Below are 19,867 nucleotides of genomic sequence, written 5' to 3' on the forward strand. Positions count from 1 at the left end.
TAATAGACTAATATGGAACTCAAAATACAATCAAGGAAGCACAGAAAGATGAATGGCTGGACCATGGACCTAGGAACCAAGACTGAAAAAACAACTCAGGAATCTGTAAATAAGCCAGGATCCTCCATGCAGGTGTTCACCCAATGTCTCCTGCAGACTGGCCCTATAAGGAAGCCATCTACTTTAGCTACTTCACTTCAGAGGCTGAAACTAAGCATGGGCATCCCTTAAAAGTGTATTTTTTTTTTGTGAATATTCACATTACAAATACATATGTAACATTTCCAAATCCTGCAAATACTTTATCTGTACATTGTAAAAAATACAGATATCTCTATCTCAAAGACTTGGTCATATTTACCAGGGTCAATCTTTAATCCTATCTTTAGTCATCTGCTCTTTTTTCACAAATGGTCATGAGGCCAAAATCCTGAATCCCAGACACTAGAAAATAACTGCAATATACGTAATCAAGGAAACATCAACTCTCTTATATTTGATAGAATGCACTATACTACCTCTTCTCTTACTTGTTCAAAATTAAAGAAAAGAATCCCTTAATCTCCTCTTCTTACATTAAGAGAATCAACAAAAAGCTTAACTATTATAATCTCCTCTTTTAATCATAACCCCAAGACAAAATGCAGCTTGAAAAGAAAAATTCTTACTCTTTTCACAATAGTCAGGACATCTTTGTCTTTCTCTTGACACAAAAGTTTCCTTATACATAATTCCAACTGCTGAAGTAAATGCTTATCAGTGGGAATCTTCAGAGTAGATTTCACTTTTGGCAACAAATAGCATAGCTTCATTCTACCAAAAAAAAAGTAAACATTCACATTTTGATGCACATGCTTAATAAGCATTATTGATTTTTGTATTCCATGCTAGCATTTGACATAATATAATTAAGTTAGTAGGTCTTATTTTTCAGAAATTATTGATGCTTATGTGCTGTTTCCAGATACACTGTAACATTTTCAAAAATTTCTCCATAGATTGGGATGACAGCCCTTTATCTGAAAGTCAATAAAGTTTTCTTTGGTTTGTTCTTTTTTTTTTAATCTAGAAAGATAAGCAGACTTCTAGATGTTCAAAACTATCTACACACTTAACTATCAGGTACCTAAATACCCTGGAAACCTGGTCCATCAGTACAAAGGAGCCTAAGTCTCACCAAAATTATGTGACTGCAGATCCGTACAAATGCAAGGATGAAGGTGTATCAGACAGACTAAAAAGATTTAACTATTCAGTGGATCCTTGTTGTGGTTTTGCTTAGTGAGGGGGGACTACGGTGGCAGCTTCTGTAGGAAACTGTTCGAAGTCGCTCCCCTTTGTTCAGTGGACTTGGCCAGGCCTAGGGCGGACCTGTTGCTGGCCAAGGCCGAGCCAATTGGTAGCAGAAAGTTCCATGATAACACCTCAGCGATAATGTATTTAAGAAGGGGAAAACAGAAAAAAAAGAGAGAAGAGAAGATGTGAAGGAGCTGAGCAGAGGCAGAGAGTGGGAGGCGCAGGCCTCATAGGCCTTGCAGGCCTCACTCTCTGGCCTCTCACTGGGTGGCTGTCTGGGCCCAACTCAGCCCGGCCCGGCTGCAAGGACTGGAGAGGAGATGTGAAGAGAACCTGAGAGGTGTCTGTCTGCTGGTTGTGAAGAATTTCTTGTGAGAGGAATGGCTGCAGACACCAAGGTCAGTGAAGAAGGAGGGGGAGGAGTAACGTGGCTCCTGGCCAAGATTCCCCTGCAGCCTGTGGTGCAGCCCATGGTGAGGCAGGCTGTCCCCCTGTGGCCCATGGAGGCCCACAGAGGAGCAGAGATCCACCTGCAGCCCGTGGAGGACCCCACGCTGGGCAGGGGGATGCCTGAAGGAGGCTGTGGCCTGTGGAGGGTCCGCTGGGACAGCTGTTCTGGAGAGACTGCACTCTGTGGAAGAGATGACCCACGCTGGAGCAGTTTCACAAAAGACCGTGGCATGTGGGTGGGACCCCATGATGGAGCAGGGGAGGAATGTGAGGAGTTCTTACCCCAACGATGAAGCAGCGGCATAAAACAACATGTGATGAACTGACTGCAACCCCCATTGCTTCTTCCCAAACTTTGTGCTGCTCGGGGTTGGGGGGAAGTGGTAGAGATAATGTTAAGCTTGGGAAGAGGGAGGGGTGGGGGAGGTTATCTTGTTCCCTGTCTCATTATCCTGCTGGCTTTAGTAATAAATGAATAGTTTTCCCCAAGTCGAGTCTGTTTTGCCCGTAACAGTGACTTTAAGGATTTCTCCCCATCCTTATCTCAAACCTCGAGCCTTTTTTCTTGTATTATCTCTCCCTATTCTCTCAGAGGGTGGGGGGAGTGAGAGAGAGACTGTGTAATCTGGTCCTGATCGGGGCTGAACTACGACAATCCTAAAAGAAGAAAGCCCTTCTTCCCCCTACCCTATCTCCCTGCATCTGTCTGGAGGCTCCCCATGCTTGTGCTGTCTCTGCTACGGGATGGACCTTTCATTAACTAAGCCACCCCAACACTCAACTGACTAATATAGCAGGAAACATACTTGAGAGGGGGAGGGGAGAAAGAGGTGGACAGCTTTCTGATAACTTAGTGAGTTTAATCAGCCTAGCCAAAGGTCCAGTAGGCACTCCTCAAGGCAATGGAAGGAGTGGACAGTGTGGCTAGGAATCAGGATGAAAGAAAAGCAGTAAAGCAGCCTATGATGCTTTCAGAAGCTGTTAGCTGCTCTATTGACTGAGGATGCAATTGTAAATGCAGTAAATTCAGGGAGAAAAATTATTCATATAAAATAACCAAGAATAGAAAGTTCAGATTTAATACCTTTCTGCTCAGACACTGTGTGGATACGTTATTTGTTACAAGAGTACCCCTCTGAAGCTCAACTTTGCCTGCTTTCAAACTGAGTAGCATGAAGTACTTAGGTGAACTTAACCATGTCTTTTCTGTACTAAGGATTGAAATTGTTCTCGAGGTACACAGCTTACTGAGCTGGAAGACAGGTATGGAGATCAGAATGAAGACCACATATTCCAAGGAGAAATGGTTAGCGACCTGCTACACTACTTAGACACACAAAAGTCTATGGGGCCAGATAGAATCCATCCAAGGGTACTGAGGGAGCTGACAGAAGTGCTCACCAAGCCACTTTCAGTCACTTACCAGCAGTCCTGGGTAACCAGGAAGGTCCCAGTGACTGGGAGGTTAGAAAATGTGACGCTGATCTACAAGCGTTGGAAGGAGGATCTGGGGAACTACAAGTCTGACAATCTGACTTTGGTGCTGGGGAAGGTTATGGAGCAGATCAGCTTGACTGCCATCACACAGCAGCAGGTGATCAGGCCCAATCAGTATGAGTTTATGAAAGACAAGTCCTGCTTGATTAACCTGACCTTCTATGACAAGGTGACCCACTTAATGGATGAGGGAAAGGCTGTAGATGTTGTTCACCTGGACTTTAGTAAAGCCTTTGACACCATTTCCCACAGCATTCTCCTGGAGAAACTGGCTGCTCATGGCTTGGACAGGCATACTCTTTGCTGAGAAAATAAACGGCTGGATGACCAGGCCCAAGGAGTTGTGGCGAATGGAGTTAAATCCAGTTGGCAGCCAGTCACAAGTGGTGTTCCCCAGGGCTCAGTATTGGGACCAGTTCTGTTTTAGTATCTTTATCAATGATATGGATGATTGAGTGCTCCCTCAGTAAGTTTGCAGATGACATGATGTTGGGTGGGAGTGTTGATCAGCTTGAAGGTAGGAAGGCTCTACAGAGGGATCTAGACAGGCTGGATTGATGGGCTGTGGCCAACTGTATGAAGTTCAACAAGGCGAAGCACCAGGTCCTGCACTTGGGTCACAACAACCCCATGCAACACTACAGGCTTGGGGAAGAGTGGCTGGAAAGTTACCTGGCAGAAAATGACCTGGGGTTGTTGGTCGACAGCCGACTGAATATGAGCCAGCAGTGTGCCCAAGTGGCCATGAAGGCCAACAGCATCCTGGTTTGTATCAGAAACAGTGTCCAGCAGGACAAGGGAAGTGATTGTTCCCCTCTGCACAGCACTGATGAGACCACACCTCAAATACTATGTTCAATTCTGGCCCCCTCCGTACAAAAAAAGATATTAAGGTGCTGGAGCTTCTCCAAAGAAGAGCAACAAAGTTGGTGGAGGGTCTATACACCGTACAAAAATGAATAACATACCAAATTCTCTTATATTTTTCTACTCTTTTTCAATTTAACAACGAAGTAGAAAACTTTTACATAAGATAAAACCTATGCTAACTTGTTAAACTCAGACCACTGAAAGAATTGCTTGTGCATTTTACTTTACATATAGTGACTTTGAATTGGATGGAAATTAATGAAGACTGTGAAGTTACCTTTCTCTCTCTGCACCCATGAAACAGCATATTACTTTCACAGAATCATAGATTTGTTTGGGTTGGAAGGGACCTTTAAAGGTCATCTAGTCTGACCCCCCTGCAAGGAGCAGGGACAGCTCCAACCAGATCAGGCTCCTCAGAGCCCCATCCAACCTGGCCTTGAATGTTTCCAGGGATGGGCCATCAATCACCTCTCTGGGCAACCTGTTCCAGTGTTTCACCACCCTCATTGAAAAAAAAAAAAAAGTGTTTTCCTTATTTCTAATCTAAATCTACCCTCTTCTTCTCATCTATTGCTAGTTCCTCTGCCTCAGTGCTCCACTCACTCCCAAAACCTGACACTCCATCAATCTCCCGAAAACGGAGACTGACTTGCTTTTGTGGCTTTCTAACGTCATTCCCATAGTCCCCTACACCTTCACCGCTGGTCACCCTGAAGGCGCTGTACCTTTTTACTCAAGTCTCATTAGTTAAACAAAACATAAAATCTGTAACAATGTTTCTTAATATATTATTTAAAGCTTTCTTCCTGTACACTACTGCATACTCTTCGTACAGTACCTCACATTTGCCACGGGATCATGTGTAAGTTCAAGCACAGGTAGAAAGAAGTATTTACAGAAGAATGATTTTGAAAACAGTTCCATAATGAATTCACAAGTATCTAAAAAACGAAGTCTGTTCCAATAACTTTTTCCTTGGCCCAGTTCTGAAAAATAACAATCCACCATTATGATCTATTAAGTTTTCAATGTCAGATAGAAAACATTTCAAAGGTTAATCTTTGACTCACAGACGATAATGACGTTCATCACAAGACACACTTTCTCAGCCTACTTAAATTATTTCATTCAGTGAAAACCTAACCTTCTGAATTCAATTACCATTTCTCTCACTGAGCGTTTTTTTCAGAATATCACCTCTCCCTTTAACCATTTGAAAAAGTGAAAATAGCAAATGAACTAGCTACTGTGTTGAACAACCCTCTGTATGCCTTTCAAACCATGTCACAGGTATATCAAAATACCATGTAAACATTAAGGATTGCTAATGGGAACTGTTCAAACTTCTAACCTACCTTTAAAATATAGCATAGACCAGAAAGTCAACTTTGGTGACTAACTCATTCATAAATCAACTTCTGAGAAGATTTATTCAGGACTTCTTATGCCAAACCCTCTAGAGAATTTTACTTCTATGGAGGAACTCTGCTTTGTATATTGCAGCATCTGCAGCTAAGCAATTTTGGATCCAAGAAGCAGAGCTGGAGGGGTCTTGGCATAGTATCAGTTTCCCCTGTTGGTTCTTTCTCAATTCCTTTGCCTAAGTTTCAGATATATTCCTTGCATATGCACAATATGTTTTGCCTGGTGATAATGTGAGCAACTGAATGTCTTCCAAGTGTAATCCCTCCAACGATGGCAAGAACTTATACTGAATATATATAACCATAAGCAGATCTCCAGTCAAAACTAACTTGCATCTCTAAGTAACCAAGGAAAAATTATCTTACGTTCAATCAGTTTCTGAATAACCTCATGTCTCTGTTCTTGTTTGCGATTATAACGCAAATAAACGCAGAGAGTTCGAGCAGCTGCTTTTTGGACTGGCAGAACATTCTTGAAAGAAATAAAGGGAAGACAATTAAACATACCTGAAGGAATATGACTTAAAATGTATTAAAATTCTTGAAGTAGAAAAAAAAGCTAACAGTTAGACTACTTTTATAAATTTGCGGATAATTGGCATAATGTAAGGGAGAATAAGGAAATTTGTCCAATTCATGAGACACCTACTTCTTTATCCCTTCTGCCTAGCTTTTTTATTCAACTATTTCACAAATGCCTTAAAGTATTCCATGTTTGGAAGGCATCTTCTATATTGCAGGTGTTAGGAAAAAATCTTACATCATCTCCTACAACAAACAGGTTTAATCTTGAATTAATTCAATAAAATTTCAGACTTGTAGCTTTAAATGATCATTCATTTTCAGAATAAAGTGTTCTTTCATAACGAATGGAACACAATGCATAGAAACGTATGGAATTAGGAAAAGAAGGCTTATCTCAGAGAAAAAAGTTTTGATTTACCTAGAAAAAAAACCGATAATGAGCACAAGGAAGGGAAAGAAGTCTTGGGTGGGAGGCAAAATATGATAATCTGTCAACACAAATTTTGCTCCTCAAATTGGGGGCGGGGGGGAGTTTTCAGATCAATTTCTCAGTCTTACATTAAAAATCCACAGCCTGATACACCATATGCAATGAGAAATAGTACTTTAAGATTAATATAGTATATAAAGTACTACACATACCAAATATCTGGTGGTCATTGTTCTAAATAGTATAAACAAATTTTAAAACATGGAAAGAGGCAGGCTTACATTTGTCAAAATGATTGTCAACATTCTGTGAAGAAACCGGTAATAAATCTGATCACTTGATATGATATGAGGGAGACATGCGTATTTTTGTAGTAACTTCTCATGAGTTCTCCATTTTAAAGAAGTTGCTGCTCTCTGTTCTGCTGTTGTTAATGCTGGAATCAAGTCAGGAATAGATAGTAACTAGAAATAAAAATATAAACATTAAAATAATTTTACATGTTCTAGCTGTATGTTATGTTACTATGCTTAAAAAGCACATCGCAATGATCTAAGACGGAAGAGATTTTAACGGGTCAGTTACTTCCCCTCCTCAGACAGGATCAGCTACACTGTGACCATTCTCAGTAGATATTAGTCTAACTTTTCCTTTAAAAACTTTAATGATCAGGATTAAACAATCTCCCCTAATTAGTAAATTCCATTTAACTAGTCAAAAAGCTATTCCAATACCTAAATAAATACATTTTCACTTCCAACTCCACCTGACAACGCAAAACTAATCACTGTTCTTTTTGTAATACCCTTTTACAGATATGAAGACCATTACATCAACACTCCTTAGTCTTCTCTTTCTCAAACCAAATAAATCCTATTTTCTTTCTAGCCTCTTAATCTTTGTAGTTATGCTTCTCACTAATTAATTTTAGGAGGAATTATACACCTTTTCTCAATAGGAGGCAAAGAGTTTATAGGAGCCAAGTTAAATTCTCTTCAGCACTAAGCAAAATGAAACAGACTACCACACTTGACATGGCACTTGTTATATGTTATATACATTTATAGATCTCAACATTTGACAAATTCACATTTTAAATTACACTCTCAACTTTCGTCCATACAAGAAAATATATTTATTCCATTCTTATATTGTTGGAATATCTCAATTTCTCTATACATTTCAGAAGTATGCTCAAAATAGCATCTTGAGGCAGGAGATGATCGTTTATGTTCCATTTTACAGGGGAAGAGGCACTGAATAAACCATCATCCAGAGCCACACACAATTAAATTACCAAAGTTGGGAGCTGAATACAGATCTCCTAAATCCTAACTCAGTGTCTTTACTTCAGGAAATAGGCTTCCTTCTAGCAGAAACTGTGTTTGAAAATGGTAACCATGGGCAGTTGCTACATCAATTTAAAAAAAAAATAAATAAAAAATCAGGTAGTAGCCATCACATCTTTATCATGAAACCAAGTTTTGTTTTAAATGAATGACTGTATTTCAACATTTGATCTACTTCAGCAATTCTGTGGTTAATTATAAAAGGAGCATGAATATACTGTTCGTTATTATATTAAGTCCAATCTTGCAAAACCTTTTTTTTTATTTTAAAGTTTAAAAAGTTAACAACAAAAAACCACAGAAATTTTATATCTCATTAAGGCAGAAACTAATCATCAAAGCCTTTTCCTACAACACATGTCCAAACAGCTTTGCTACTGCTTTCATTTAGAAAGTAAATTTTAAAAACATAAGAATACCCACCTTGCCTTCTGATCCACTGTTTTCTCCTCCATTAGTCATTAGTTCAAGGATTTCAGGAAGGTGACCTACCAGGGCATCTAACACCTATTTAAAGAAAGGCTGCATGAATGAGATCTGTAAATTAACTTGACTCAATTTTTATCTCTCCCAACATATCCCTGCTGACACCTCTTATGTTACAGTTCTCTCACATCCCTGTTAAAAAAAAAAAAAAAAAAAAAAAAAAAAAAAAAAAAAAAGCTGCAACGTGTTTGCATTAATTAACACTGGGATTTAAAATGGATGTTTTAATGTAGTAAGTAATATAAGTATTACAGGTTTCAGTTTAGGAAAACAAACTACAGTTTTGATTTATGTGATTATAACAGTCAATGCTTTCTATACTATTAACAGCATACAATATTTTAAAATGAACATTCATTCTTAAAGATCTATATTTCATAGACAGTTGAGTCTCAACAAACAAACTTTTTTTATATTTGTCAGCTGAATCTTAAAAGCAACTTTTCCTGCTTAATGAAAGACTGCAGTTGATAAATTAAACTAGAACATATTGCCTATATTAACAGAATAACTCTACTTTCAAATGTTGTAATACTTGAAACTAGACTAGAGAAGTCCATAATTAAATATTTTTGGCACCAATTCTGACTGGCCAGGGTGGTATATAAGATAAAGCACCAAATATTTCCTATTATTTAGATAACTGTATAGGGATCAAAACAAGGAATTTTTCAAAATCACTTGCTGCTTCTGAGTCTCAACTTTCAGGTGTTCAACTTGAAAAATCTTTTAAGATGGGTCAGAATTTCATAAACTCTAAGAAGATGTTCTATGAACACTTTTAATTCCCTTGAAAATGTCTAACAAAGGGTACAAAAACAAAAAGGAGCACCTGAAAACAAATTTCATTTTTCCATGCCATATCATATTGAAAGATCCTACATAGAAAACAAAAAAGATCAACTACTGGAATAACTAGTGTCAGATGAAATGGTGATTTTGTCTCAAACATGAATATTTGTCCTTTTCAGTCAAAAAAAAAAGGCTTACTGTATTGTCTGTAACATAGCTAAGTCATTCATGTTTTACTCAGGCTGAAACCAACGTACACTAAACTAAACAGTCTTATAAACACTTGCAGATTCTGTACCAGATCTTGGACTGAAACTCTTTATATAAATTTTGATCTTTGAACCATACACAACTTCTTCACCTCCTCTTCAACTGGAGAAATGAAAATAAAACAGAACAAAACCCCTGAATGCTATCAATGATTAGTTTAATACAGTATCAAAACCAAATCTTCCCACAGAATTTGTAAGATAATAAAAATATAGCAGTTACAACAATTTAGAATGAATATTTTTAAAAGCTAATAAACTCAGTGTGAGTTTGCTGAATTCAAACACCTTTCTATTTTCCTCCTTTTTATTCACAGAAGTTTGCATCTTTATGAAGCATCTGTGAAACAGAAGTAAAAGCTGTTGACCATTTCCAACAGTTACTGTACTGTCTCGTTGCATCAAAATAATTTGCCTCGGTGTAACAAGCAAAAAGAAAGTTCCAATAGAAGTATATTACCTCCAGTGACTCATCCTGTAACAGAGTAACCAATTCTTTATGGATTGTATACACACCAGAATTCAAAAGCTTAGCAACCTAAAAAAAACGACAGTAAGACAGCAAAGTGAAACATCCTGTAGTTCCATGGCACTACAACTACGTGCTTACTGTGCAGCACGAATGAAGAAGGCATGCCGAACACTTGTTTAATATCAGCCTTCTAAAGTTGTGTACTTTCCCATTGATCACATTAAAAATACGCTTATATAAAGAATATGAGTTAAGAAACAGGCCTATTACCTAACCATGAAACATGCTTTTTAAATTAACTCTATTTCACATTTACCAAAAATATTTAAGACTGCACTGCAAGGCTAGAAAAAATTCCTTCTGGAATATTCAAATATTGTACTTCATGCTCCTTAGGAGAGTTAACAGTCAGTGTCCTATATAATTTACAAAAGAAACAATATAAAAATTGGCTTAATCTGTTCTGAATTTTAAGTTTCCTCAACCTTTCCATCCAAAGTTTCCACTCCTTACTTCCTTGTTTTTTTTTTTTACTGTGATTCATAAGTCACATATAAATTTTTAAAAACCACCAAAAGTCCATCTCCACACTGTTAAAAAGGTTTTATAGCAAATATGAAAAAAAAAAGAGGAATTAGATTTTTTTGCCATACGGAGTATTTATATCATGTTTTTAAATGGTTTTCTTGGCTTATAAGCTTATACAAGCCAAGTGGAAATAAGAGCTTACTTCCAATCAACATGAAGCTTTTGAGAAATGGCTACAGAGAGGTTTTGGGTTTTTTTAAAAAAAAAAAAAAAAAAAAAAAATCCACCTAGCAGTGAATGCCACAAATTACTCATTTCTAGCTGTCACATGGTTGAAATTATGATGTTAAAATTAAACCAACCAGCACTAAATTTATATTCAGACCATGGTAAAACTTTACAGGTTTTTTTAAATGAGATAAAATACTTTACTTATATTCAGGCAGTACCTTAGAAGTGTTATAGATCCAATACAAAACATTATGTAGAATTATATGCTAATTTTATACTTTCAACAATTACCTTGGATTATCATCTGTTAAGATAAATCAACAATAACAGTTATAGAGAACTGTAAATCCATCCATCTTCCTTAAGATGGTGGAAATAAAACCACTTTGGCTTCATTTATGCCTCTACTAGTGACTTAAATACTTTCAGCGAGCTGCTCAATTTACTAATTTCTGCAGCAACAACATGGGATAAAAAGCTAGCTCGAGGACTGAAACACAAAGATTCTCAGTAAAACACTATGAAAATCTTGAAGATCTTCCTATGGGTTACAACCATCAGGAGAGTGTATTCATTTCTGGAATTCACCCCATAGAGTTAATAATATCTAGGTAGCTGTACATTTTTGAACGTTCATGAAAACAAGACCATGGAACTTATGAAAAATGGATGGAATAATAAGAACACATATGCTTTCACATCTGCATAAGCTTCCAAGTAGTTTGATATTAAATTTGAGCATTTCACTTAGATTTGATACTTATAAAGGGACTGAACACCTTTGACAAACTAAATAATTTCAACAAGTTCTCTCAAATCTTTTTATTTTGGCTGAACAGTCACAAATGTAAACTTCAAGAGGAAAACAAAATAAAAGAACCATTGTAGACTTACTTCATAGAAGCTTATGGCCATAGTGTATCTGACAGGAACTTCAGGGTCATGACAAAGGCAGAAGAATATAGAATATAGTTCTAAATGGAAGTTCTTTGGATCCACAAAAACAATCATGGCCTGTGGGAAGATAAAGTCTTTTATTAACTGTATAGCTAAAGGATCACGCTATCAGAGATTATCAGGTGAAAATATTGAGTTCCAACCAGCAAGACACTTGGGAGGTAACAGGCTGTCATTTGAAAGAAGTGTGGTATTTTTGATGGCCATGTCAAAACACAGTTACCAGGCAAGTTCTGGAGTTGAGAACTAAATTGGATTTACATATCTTCCAGACATGCTGTAGGCTTTTTTTTTTTCTGAAGACATAGATTAAAAACACAAGCTATAAAACCTTAGTTTTATAAATATTGTTAATGTTTCCATACATTAGTGGAAGCTGCAACCAGAGACCTCAAAAACAAAGAATATTTTTGCAAGTAGCAAAGCAAGCATCTGAAGTTCCACATAATTGTGTGTGTACATACCCTGGTTTTACCTAAATAAATCAACAGGTGTCTACCTACATACAAGATGCTTGTTTTTAAAAGGTAGAATAAAAATAACTGTCTACTGGCTCTCAGTACAAACATATTTTCTTCAAATATAAATGCAGAATGTCCAAATACAAAGTAGATTTAAAGACCTCACTTAAACTTGAAAAAACTTTCTGTGTTCAGGCAGAAACATTATTAAAATACCAATCTAACTATTCAGATTCAATCTTCAACTCCCTGGAATGCCACGACAATGCAAAAACCTAGCTTTGAGTCTTTTGAAACCAGGGACTCTGTTTCACAGACATTTTCTCAATGCTTTTGTGCTAAGGGCTTGGAGAAAATGTGTATGAAAGAATGAGACCGGTAACCTCTTAGAACAGCACACTCTCAGTCAAAACTTGCCAATAATATTTCGAGACTCTGCAAAGAGGAACCTCTCCTGGTAACTCTTCGGACAACACCTACTTTAAGCTATTAAATGAACGTTCCAGAAGAGAATCTAGCTAACAATGTACAATTTGGGAATAACTCCTCCATCACCCATGCAGTCCTATTTAGTGAACTATATGCACAACACAAAGTATTTAAACTTAAATTAATATTACTTACTGGAAAATTGTAAGCACAGTTCTTCCTCACTGAGATATACTTCTTTTCCTGTTCCAGAGTTTGAAGTTGTAGTTGATTATCATTGTGTCCATTTTCCTGTTGTAAACCCAGTGTGGAAAGCTTCTTATAAAATTCCAAAAACCGTAAGTGCTGTTCAGGAGTAAAAATGCCTCAAAAAAAAAAAGTTTACTTTCCTCATTATAAAATCTCTTAATAATGTCCCAAAACAAATCTTATTTACAAATCTATCAAATATTATCCCTCCTCTCCCTTGCCTTGAGTCTAGCAGAGTATCATCAGCAGACATTATACAGAAAAAGTGATTACAGAAAAATAACAGCTAACTGTAACAGAGTGAATCTTAATTTCTGTTTACATAATTCTTGACATAGTCAGGATTTTAACTGCAAGACTGTGATTCTACTTGCTTGATCCACTAGTACTGGTTTCTTCTTGATTAAATTTTTATATCTTTATGGAACTCAGTCACATGAAGAATGTGTGTCTGCAGAAAGCTGAAAAATTAGGCCATGTTGCTACAGATAATAAAGAGGTATAAGAATAAAATTAGAAAACTCAGAACAAACTGGAATGCAGCTAGCAAGATTAATTAAAAAATCACAAGTCATTTTATAAGTACATTAGTAGCAAGAGAACAATCAAGAAAAGGCCCAGTTTTCTATCAAGAGAGAGAAGAAAGCTACCAGCCATTGGTACCAAGAAGGTTGAAATGCTTTTATTTTCTTTCTCAAATTCCACTGGTATCATCAGGTTCAGAACAATTGTAACAGCTTTAAAGATTCAGTCTTTAAGTAGAGGAGGAACAGGTCAGTGAATACTTAAACATGAGAGTTTTCCAAAATGTGCAGGGTCAGATGTGCTTCATTCCAGTACTGAAAAGTATTTAAAGTAGCAGCTGCTGAAATTTTAAGTAAGTGAGATATCAGAATGGAAAAGGGTTGAAGTGATACTGGTATTTAGTAGCTGGAGAGAGGAAGGACAAGTCATATAATTACAGATCAGTCAGACTATTTTCACGTTTTTGGAAAGAACAGAACAAAAATTTAAATAATCTACTTGCAAATCAAGAAAACTAGTAGCAGCCAACATGGCAAAAGCAAAACTTGTCACACTGATTCGATTTCCTTCTAGTACTGGATAACAGAACTTGTGAACACAGAACACACAGTAAAGCTCATGTTATTCACAAGCAAAATAAGGGATCAGGAAAGAGAGATGAAAAACTACAAAGATGCTGCAAAACTGCTCGGAACACCAGTTAAGAGAAAGTTACCCAGGGCTCACTGACATGACTCCTATCCTAGTGCTGGTACTATTCAGTATTTAATTGGTTTTTTAGACGTTGGATTAGAGACTTCGCTTATTAAAAATTCTGATAACATCAACTTAGGAGGAAGCCTGCTTATTCTTCAGAAGATAATGTTTAATATTATCTTCAGAAACTGGACATATGGTCTTAAAACTTTAGACTATTCCATTAAGGCAGGTACCATGCTTAGCCAGATCCGCATCACCTGGACAAGGCCAGAAAAGAGAAAGATTAACTGGCTGCCAGATTTATTTAAAAAGAAAAAATCTCCATAGGCTGCACTTGAACAAATAATGCCAAACTATTGCAAACTGTTGGAAAAAAAAAAAGCGGGGGAGGAGGTAGTTTTTCATACTGAAAAAAGTAAACAGCAATAAAGCTTGCAAGACACATGAAGTAAACCTGTCACTTTGTTCAGCTCTCTTAATGCGCAACACTTCAAGAAAAACATGAACTTGCCAGACAGAGATCAAAGGTGAAGAGTGATCAGCAATTAAAGTCATTTAACCTAGAGAAAGGAAGACTAGGAAGACATGACAAAAACAGGATGGACTGTCCTAGCTCTGCTCCTGTAAATAACAGTTTGGCACTGTGGAACAGCCCTTTCGAGTTATTTGCAGTGAGCAACGGTCGCTTTGGTAGCCTCTAACACAATCATAAAGGATCACTTTAAAGATCTGTAAGAAAGACCAAAGGGTTTAAGAGTCTAAGGGGAAATTCAATATAAAGTAAACCCATTATTCTCTGCTGTCCCTCCCCAGATAAGCTCTATGTAGAGGCTATACGGTGAGCAGAATGATCAAGAAAAGATCTGCTGTGTTCAAGTGAAAACCACACAATTATGGGTATTGATATGGCCTCAGTTGCAGCTGGGAACCCACATGCCATTAGGTCTCCTTTCTCCCCTGAAGTTCCTTTTGGGCCACACTCTGTACTGTGCCTCAAAAAGCATATCAAGCACAGAAGCAAGCACACACCGTTAACATCATACTGTGTTTTCAAAGGTTTTGAGTTTCAAAAATACAGTCATCCATCTCACAAGCTTCAAAATACCCAAGAAGGAATCAAAATAAATGAATCAAATCAATAAACACAAACACCGTGTTTCCATATCTGACTCTTTCTAAGCAAAAACTCTGTCCCTGTCGAAACATAAAAACCCCAACAAACAGATGGGCACCCAAAGAGGAAATTCACAAAATCCTCATGTAAAAGATTTTTTAAAAAGAATATTAAATCATACCATATAATCCATTACACAGTTTCCCTAAATGGAAAGATAAAGAAACTAGGATAGATTCATCTGCTTTGAAGGATTTTTCACAGAATGACTTCACTAAGGGGAGCACAGTTTGACTCCTATCATCTGAAAAACAAAAGACATTTTTAAAGTTAGCCATATGTCAACATCTAAAAAAGAGCACAGAGAGTGGACTTCCGTAATACATTAAGAAAAATATAATTTAACTTGCTCAAGAGTGTTTTTGGCAGGCGCTTACTGGAGGTAGAAAACAAGAGGTATAGAGAATAACAAACATACTACTATAAAACAGGTTCTAAATTTTAACATCTTACCTGTTTAGTTGGTTTGTTTTTAGGGAAAAGGCATCCTCCAGTAAAGGATGAGACAGAGAATAAATGAACAGTCACTAACTTCTCCATTCACCAAGAATATAAGGAGAGGAAGCATACTGCAATACTTCTACAATAAGACTTCCTACAACAGTAGGAATACAGGGAGATCAAGATCAAACATGACCACAACAGCAAAAAGAAAAATCTGGAAGTGAATTTTTTCAACCTACTGAGAAAAATAGGTTGGAAATCTTTTGGTACACAATAAAGTCACAAAATAATCAAGGGATTAGGAAAGAAATAAAACAATTTGGAAATTCAAGTCAAATCCAAGCACTCTGCCTCCTTATAAAAAAAAAAAAAAAAAAAAAGGAGTCAATGTTCAAAGAAATGGATGTGTTTTGACTTGTTTTAAATAAAACCATTGTATTTTAAAATGTCCAAGTTTTAAAGCCACTAGGATTTTTTAATGGTAGATCAACATCAAAGTTCAGCAAATAATAATGGCTCAAGGAAATACTTAAGTTCGCCTGAAGAAATATTTTTATATTGTGGGAAAAAAAATTCTAGCATATCATTCTGGGTCATCTCATTCAAAATGTTAATTTTCTAGTTCAGCCACAAAATTAAAAGATACACAAACTAAATTTCTAGAAATACATTTCTTATAAACCTGTAAATAATCCCTGATTGCTTTCTTTAAGCTATTTTCAATAGCTAAAAGCTGTAGTTACAGCAATTGGTGGAGGTGGGAAAGAGTGAAGACTGGGAAGTGCAGAGAAGCACAAACTTGACAGCATCAATGCAAAGGCTCAATAATTTGAAGAATAACCTACTATCACACTAACTGCTAAAAAGTCCATTTATGGTATTCTCACCGAAACTATCTTAGTGCTTTACATACTCCTCCATATGGCTTATATGCAATCATGTATTTTACTAATTCCTCACCAAGCTCCTGTACAGTAAATATTTGCTCCTCGCTTATGTATCAGGAAGAAGTAGTAGAGTCAGTAAGATGGGAGTGGGAGTGAGAAATGTGGTGCATAATACAGACTTGCTAATGAAGATAAACAACTGCAGAGTTTGGAAAAAGACAGTATAAAGACTAAAGTGGCAAATATTGAGTAGTGATCAACAACAAAAAATATTTTTTATATATATACTATAGCAATGACCTATCATGTACTTTGCTGCTTTGTACATTTCCAGTTGTGAAAACAAACAAACAAACAAACACAAACAAAAACAGCAGATACAGAGCCAGAAAAGCAGGCTGTTATATTGTCTTCTACATCCCTCTGATAAAATCTAAGCAGAGCAGTTGATTGGAAGACAAGGCCCAGCAGTTATCCAGAACATTCCCCTATGCTGCAGCAGTCACAGTAGCTCTCCTTAAAGCTTGCCCCAATCAGTGTTTAACTGAACCTATGATGAGAACCCAAGATCCATGCATGTAGGTAACCCACCATCACTATGCCAAAAGAACTGGATATAACAGAGGATTTCTCCTTCCTCACACAAAGACACAGACACTCATCCCTACGTGTGGAGAAGCATGAAATATGCATGTTGCTCATAGGAAAAATATAAAGCACTGAGGAAAATACAAGCATTTGCATTTTTTGTTTTAAATACAGAAAAGCTTTATAAAATACACACATTTTGTCATTGCAAAGAAGAAAGCTTTCAGTGCCATATAGCCACAAGTTTAAAGATATTTCAATAGTAATTGATTATGCTTAGTATCTCTAAAATCGATAAATTGTGCGCACTGCAGTTTATGGGACATTAAGAAATAATATTCTGCTCCAAAATTTACAAATGTATTTGACACATAATACTGGATGTTAAAATCTGCAAGGTTTACTGATACACACACAAATATCCTATCATTGCCCCAGTCTGGGTTCTTCAGCTCAGAAGTGTGTAGTTAGGACTAGCTCTACTTCAGTTAAGAGACAAAAGCTAGTTAACAGCAAAAAAAAGCACAAGCAGTGGCATCTGTTGAGCTAACATTTTGTATTCTGTGTATTGCTAGTATTAAGTAAAAACTAACAACATAATATTCCTATCATTTATACAGCAATTTTACTAATTTCATTTAGCCACATTACTTTAGAAACCCGGAATAAGAAAACTGATTTCATGGACAACTTCCTTAAAACTTACTATGTATAAAGCACTGCAAGACATGAAATATATAAAAGATAAAACAATAAACAAAATAAAATCAGAAATGCCTGAAGAATGCAGATAGAAGAAAAAGCATTTAAAGACATTTATAAGATGCACTAAAGCATTAAGAATTGGACTAGTAAGTCTAAATTAAATTCTTACCTGCATCAAACATATCAAGCAGATTCACTAATGTCTCAAAAGCTGCAAGGCGTACACTGCTGCCCTCATCTCTTGCCAGTTCTACTAACTCAGGAAGCACCACAGTTTTTGTTAGTTCTGTCCTGCAAAGCGAGGCAAGCAGTCAAGAGAAAACATATAATGAAACAATATTGCTACAGCAAAATCGAATTCTTTCTTGAAGTACTCATTGAGATATTTTTTGGGTAGTCAAGAAGGAAAAATTGACAAAGTTGTAAGGAAATAAAAATTAAATAAAAACCTCCAGTCAATCTCAGGACTTTTTTCTTTGTCAGATAAAGAAACATGCAAGTTTAAAATGCAAACTTCATCACTAAAAAAAGCACTCAAATTAGCTCAAAATAAATCAGAGAAAACGCAGTCTGAAAAAACTCAAAGGAGTCCAGCTACATCACTATGTCACTAAGAAAACTCTTCGATCAAATACACAGACACTGCTCAATGTGATGATCCAAAGCTAAAAATTATTAAATATGAGTCATGTTGGATTGCAGTGTCTGGAAATCTTATGCTTCAAAGATGAGCCTTCTTTACAGAGGGTAAGCAAATACTGCTCAGAGAAAACATGGTTTCCCAAGTAGTCCAGACACTGGCTTTCAGGCTTGTTTTAAAGTAGTAAAGAAAGGGTTCTGCTTGTCTCTTCTTGCCTCTGTCATCACTAGCACTATCTGCATGTGTGACAGTCCTGACAACTGGAATCTATACATCAACAGCAGAATGCTGTATTAGGGACTGACTTAGAAACCAGAGTTCAATCAGAGAGGAGACTAAGGAGGAGTGAAATACTCTTGATGGAGAAACATTTGCACAGTAAGGTGACTTGCATAAGATGAAAAGAAATTAGCTTCTCGGAGTAAAAGTATAGCTTCTGTAGATGTTACCAACCAGCATAATTTCCCATGTCCCAGTGTATAACTGACTCTTGACTGCTTTAAGAGATTAGAAAGATCTTTTCTGCAGCCCTCTTATCAATAAGAACTGGGAAGACACACCTAGTGTTTCCACTTCTTTTTTTCTGTCATGTTGATTTTTTTATTTATAGTAATCAAGATTTCTAGTGTTTGAATTTGTCTAGATTTGAGTAAAGAAGCACACTTTGTCCTGTTCTCAAGGACAAGTTCTTGGTCTGCTCGTCAATTAGTGAAAGCTGTTCTAAGCACCACGTCTCAAGAATGGAACCTCAGCAATTTCTAATAGAGATCTGTCTCTCAATGCTTATACTGCCCAAAACATAAAACTGCAGGGCAACACTCTGATAAAACCACACTATGTGAGCATTAACCAAGACGACAAAATCAAAACTATGTTTGACACTTTGAGCAACAGTGTACAAAGAGTTTAGACTCTGTCATTTCAGTCAGAGTTTTTAATACAGAACTAGTCACAACCTCCAGGATTCCAGATTTTTACTGAAATAAAAATGTGCAAAACACCCCTTCCAATCAGACTAAACAAGTAACAGCTGTCCCTTTTTCAAATCAACATGAACAATAATGCTTTCAAACGTTTATAATCAGCATCAAAGTGATTTGCACCTTACAGAGTTTATTATTGTTACCAGCAAATCAAGATGTAGCTTAACAGCATTCTTCCAAACAGATGATTAATCATTCGTATAAAATTATGAGAAAATGACATTATATCATTTAGTGGTAACATCACTAAATAGTAAAAATAAGCATTGGGACTGTTGTCACATTAAGCCTTCAACATTTACCTGTTGAAGTGTGCTTATTTCTGTTTATTTGTCTTTATTTCCCTACTACCTATTCATCCTCAACATGAAATACGGCAATAGTTTACATACCAAAAATACCAACTGTTCACCATTTCTTATGAGATTAAAGCATCTAAATCATTGGGATGGGACTAGGCAAAAACCTCAGGGAGAGCTCAGTGTATATGGATACATTAAAGCT

General features: G+C 36.6%; 1 protein-coding gene across 2 annotated transcripts in view; it reads right to left on the minus strand.

Moving 5' to 3' along the window:
• PPP4R4 (protein phosphatase 4 regulatory subunit 4) overlaps positions 1-19,867 on the minus strand; it is a 76,155-nt gene that overhangs the window by 14,219 nt on the left and 42,069 nt on the right. For both annotated transcript variants that reach the window (XM_086750249.1, XM_086750247.1), the window contains exons 8-17: positions 17,910-18,031; positions 15,238-15,360; positions 12,665-12,834; positions 11,517-11,636; positions 9,852-9,929; positions 8,268-8,351; positions 6,777-6,959; positions 5,907-6,012; positions 4,955-5,102; positions 669-813 (exon numbers count right to left, since the gene is read on the minus strand). In XM_086750249.1, the coding sequence (XP_086606375.1) occupies positions 669-813; positions 4,955-5,102; positions 5,907-6,012; positions 6,777-6,959; positions 8,268-8,351; positions 9,852-9,929; positions 11,517-11,636; positions 12,665-12,834; positions 15,238-15,360; positions 17,910-18,031 (1,279 nt within the window). The remainder of the gene's footprint in view (positions 1-668; positions 814-4,954; positions 5,103-5,906; positions 6,013-6,776; positions 6,960-8,267; positions 8,352-9,851; positions 9,930-11,516; positions 11,637-12,664; positions 12,835-15,237; positions 15,361-17,909; positions 18,032-19,867) is intronic.

Source organism: Chlamydotis macqueenii, chromosome 5 (genome assembly GCF_036417535.1).
Source record: "Chlamydotis macqueenii isolate bChlMac1 chromosome 5, bChlMac1.mat, whole genome shotgun sequence".
In the NCBI taxonomy this organism is placed as follows: domain Eukaryota; kingdom Metazoa; phylum Chordata; class Aves; order Otidiformes; family Otididae; genus Chlamydotis; species Chlamydotis macqueenii.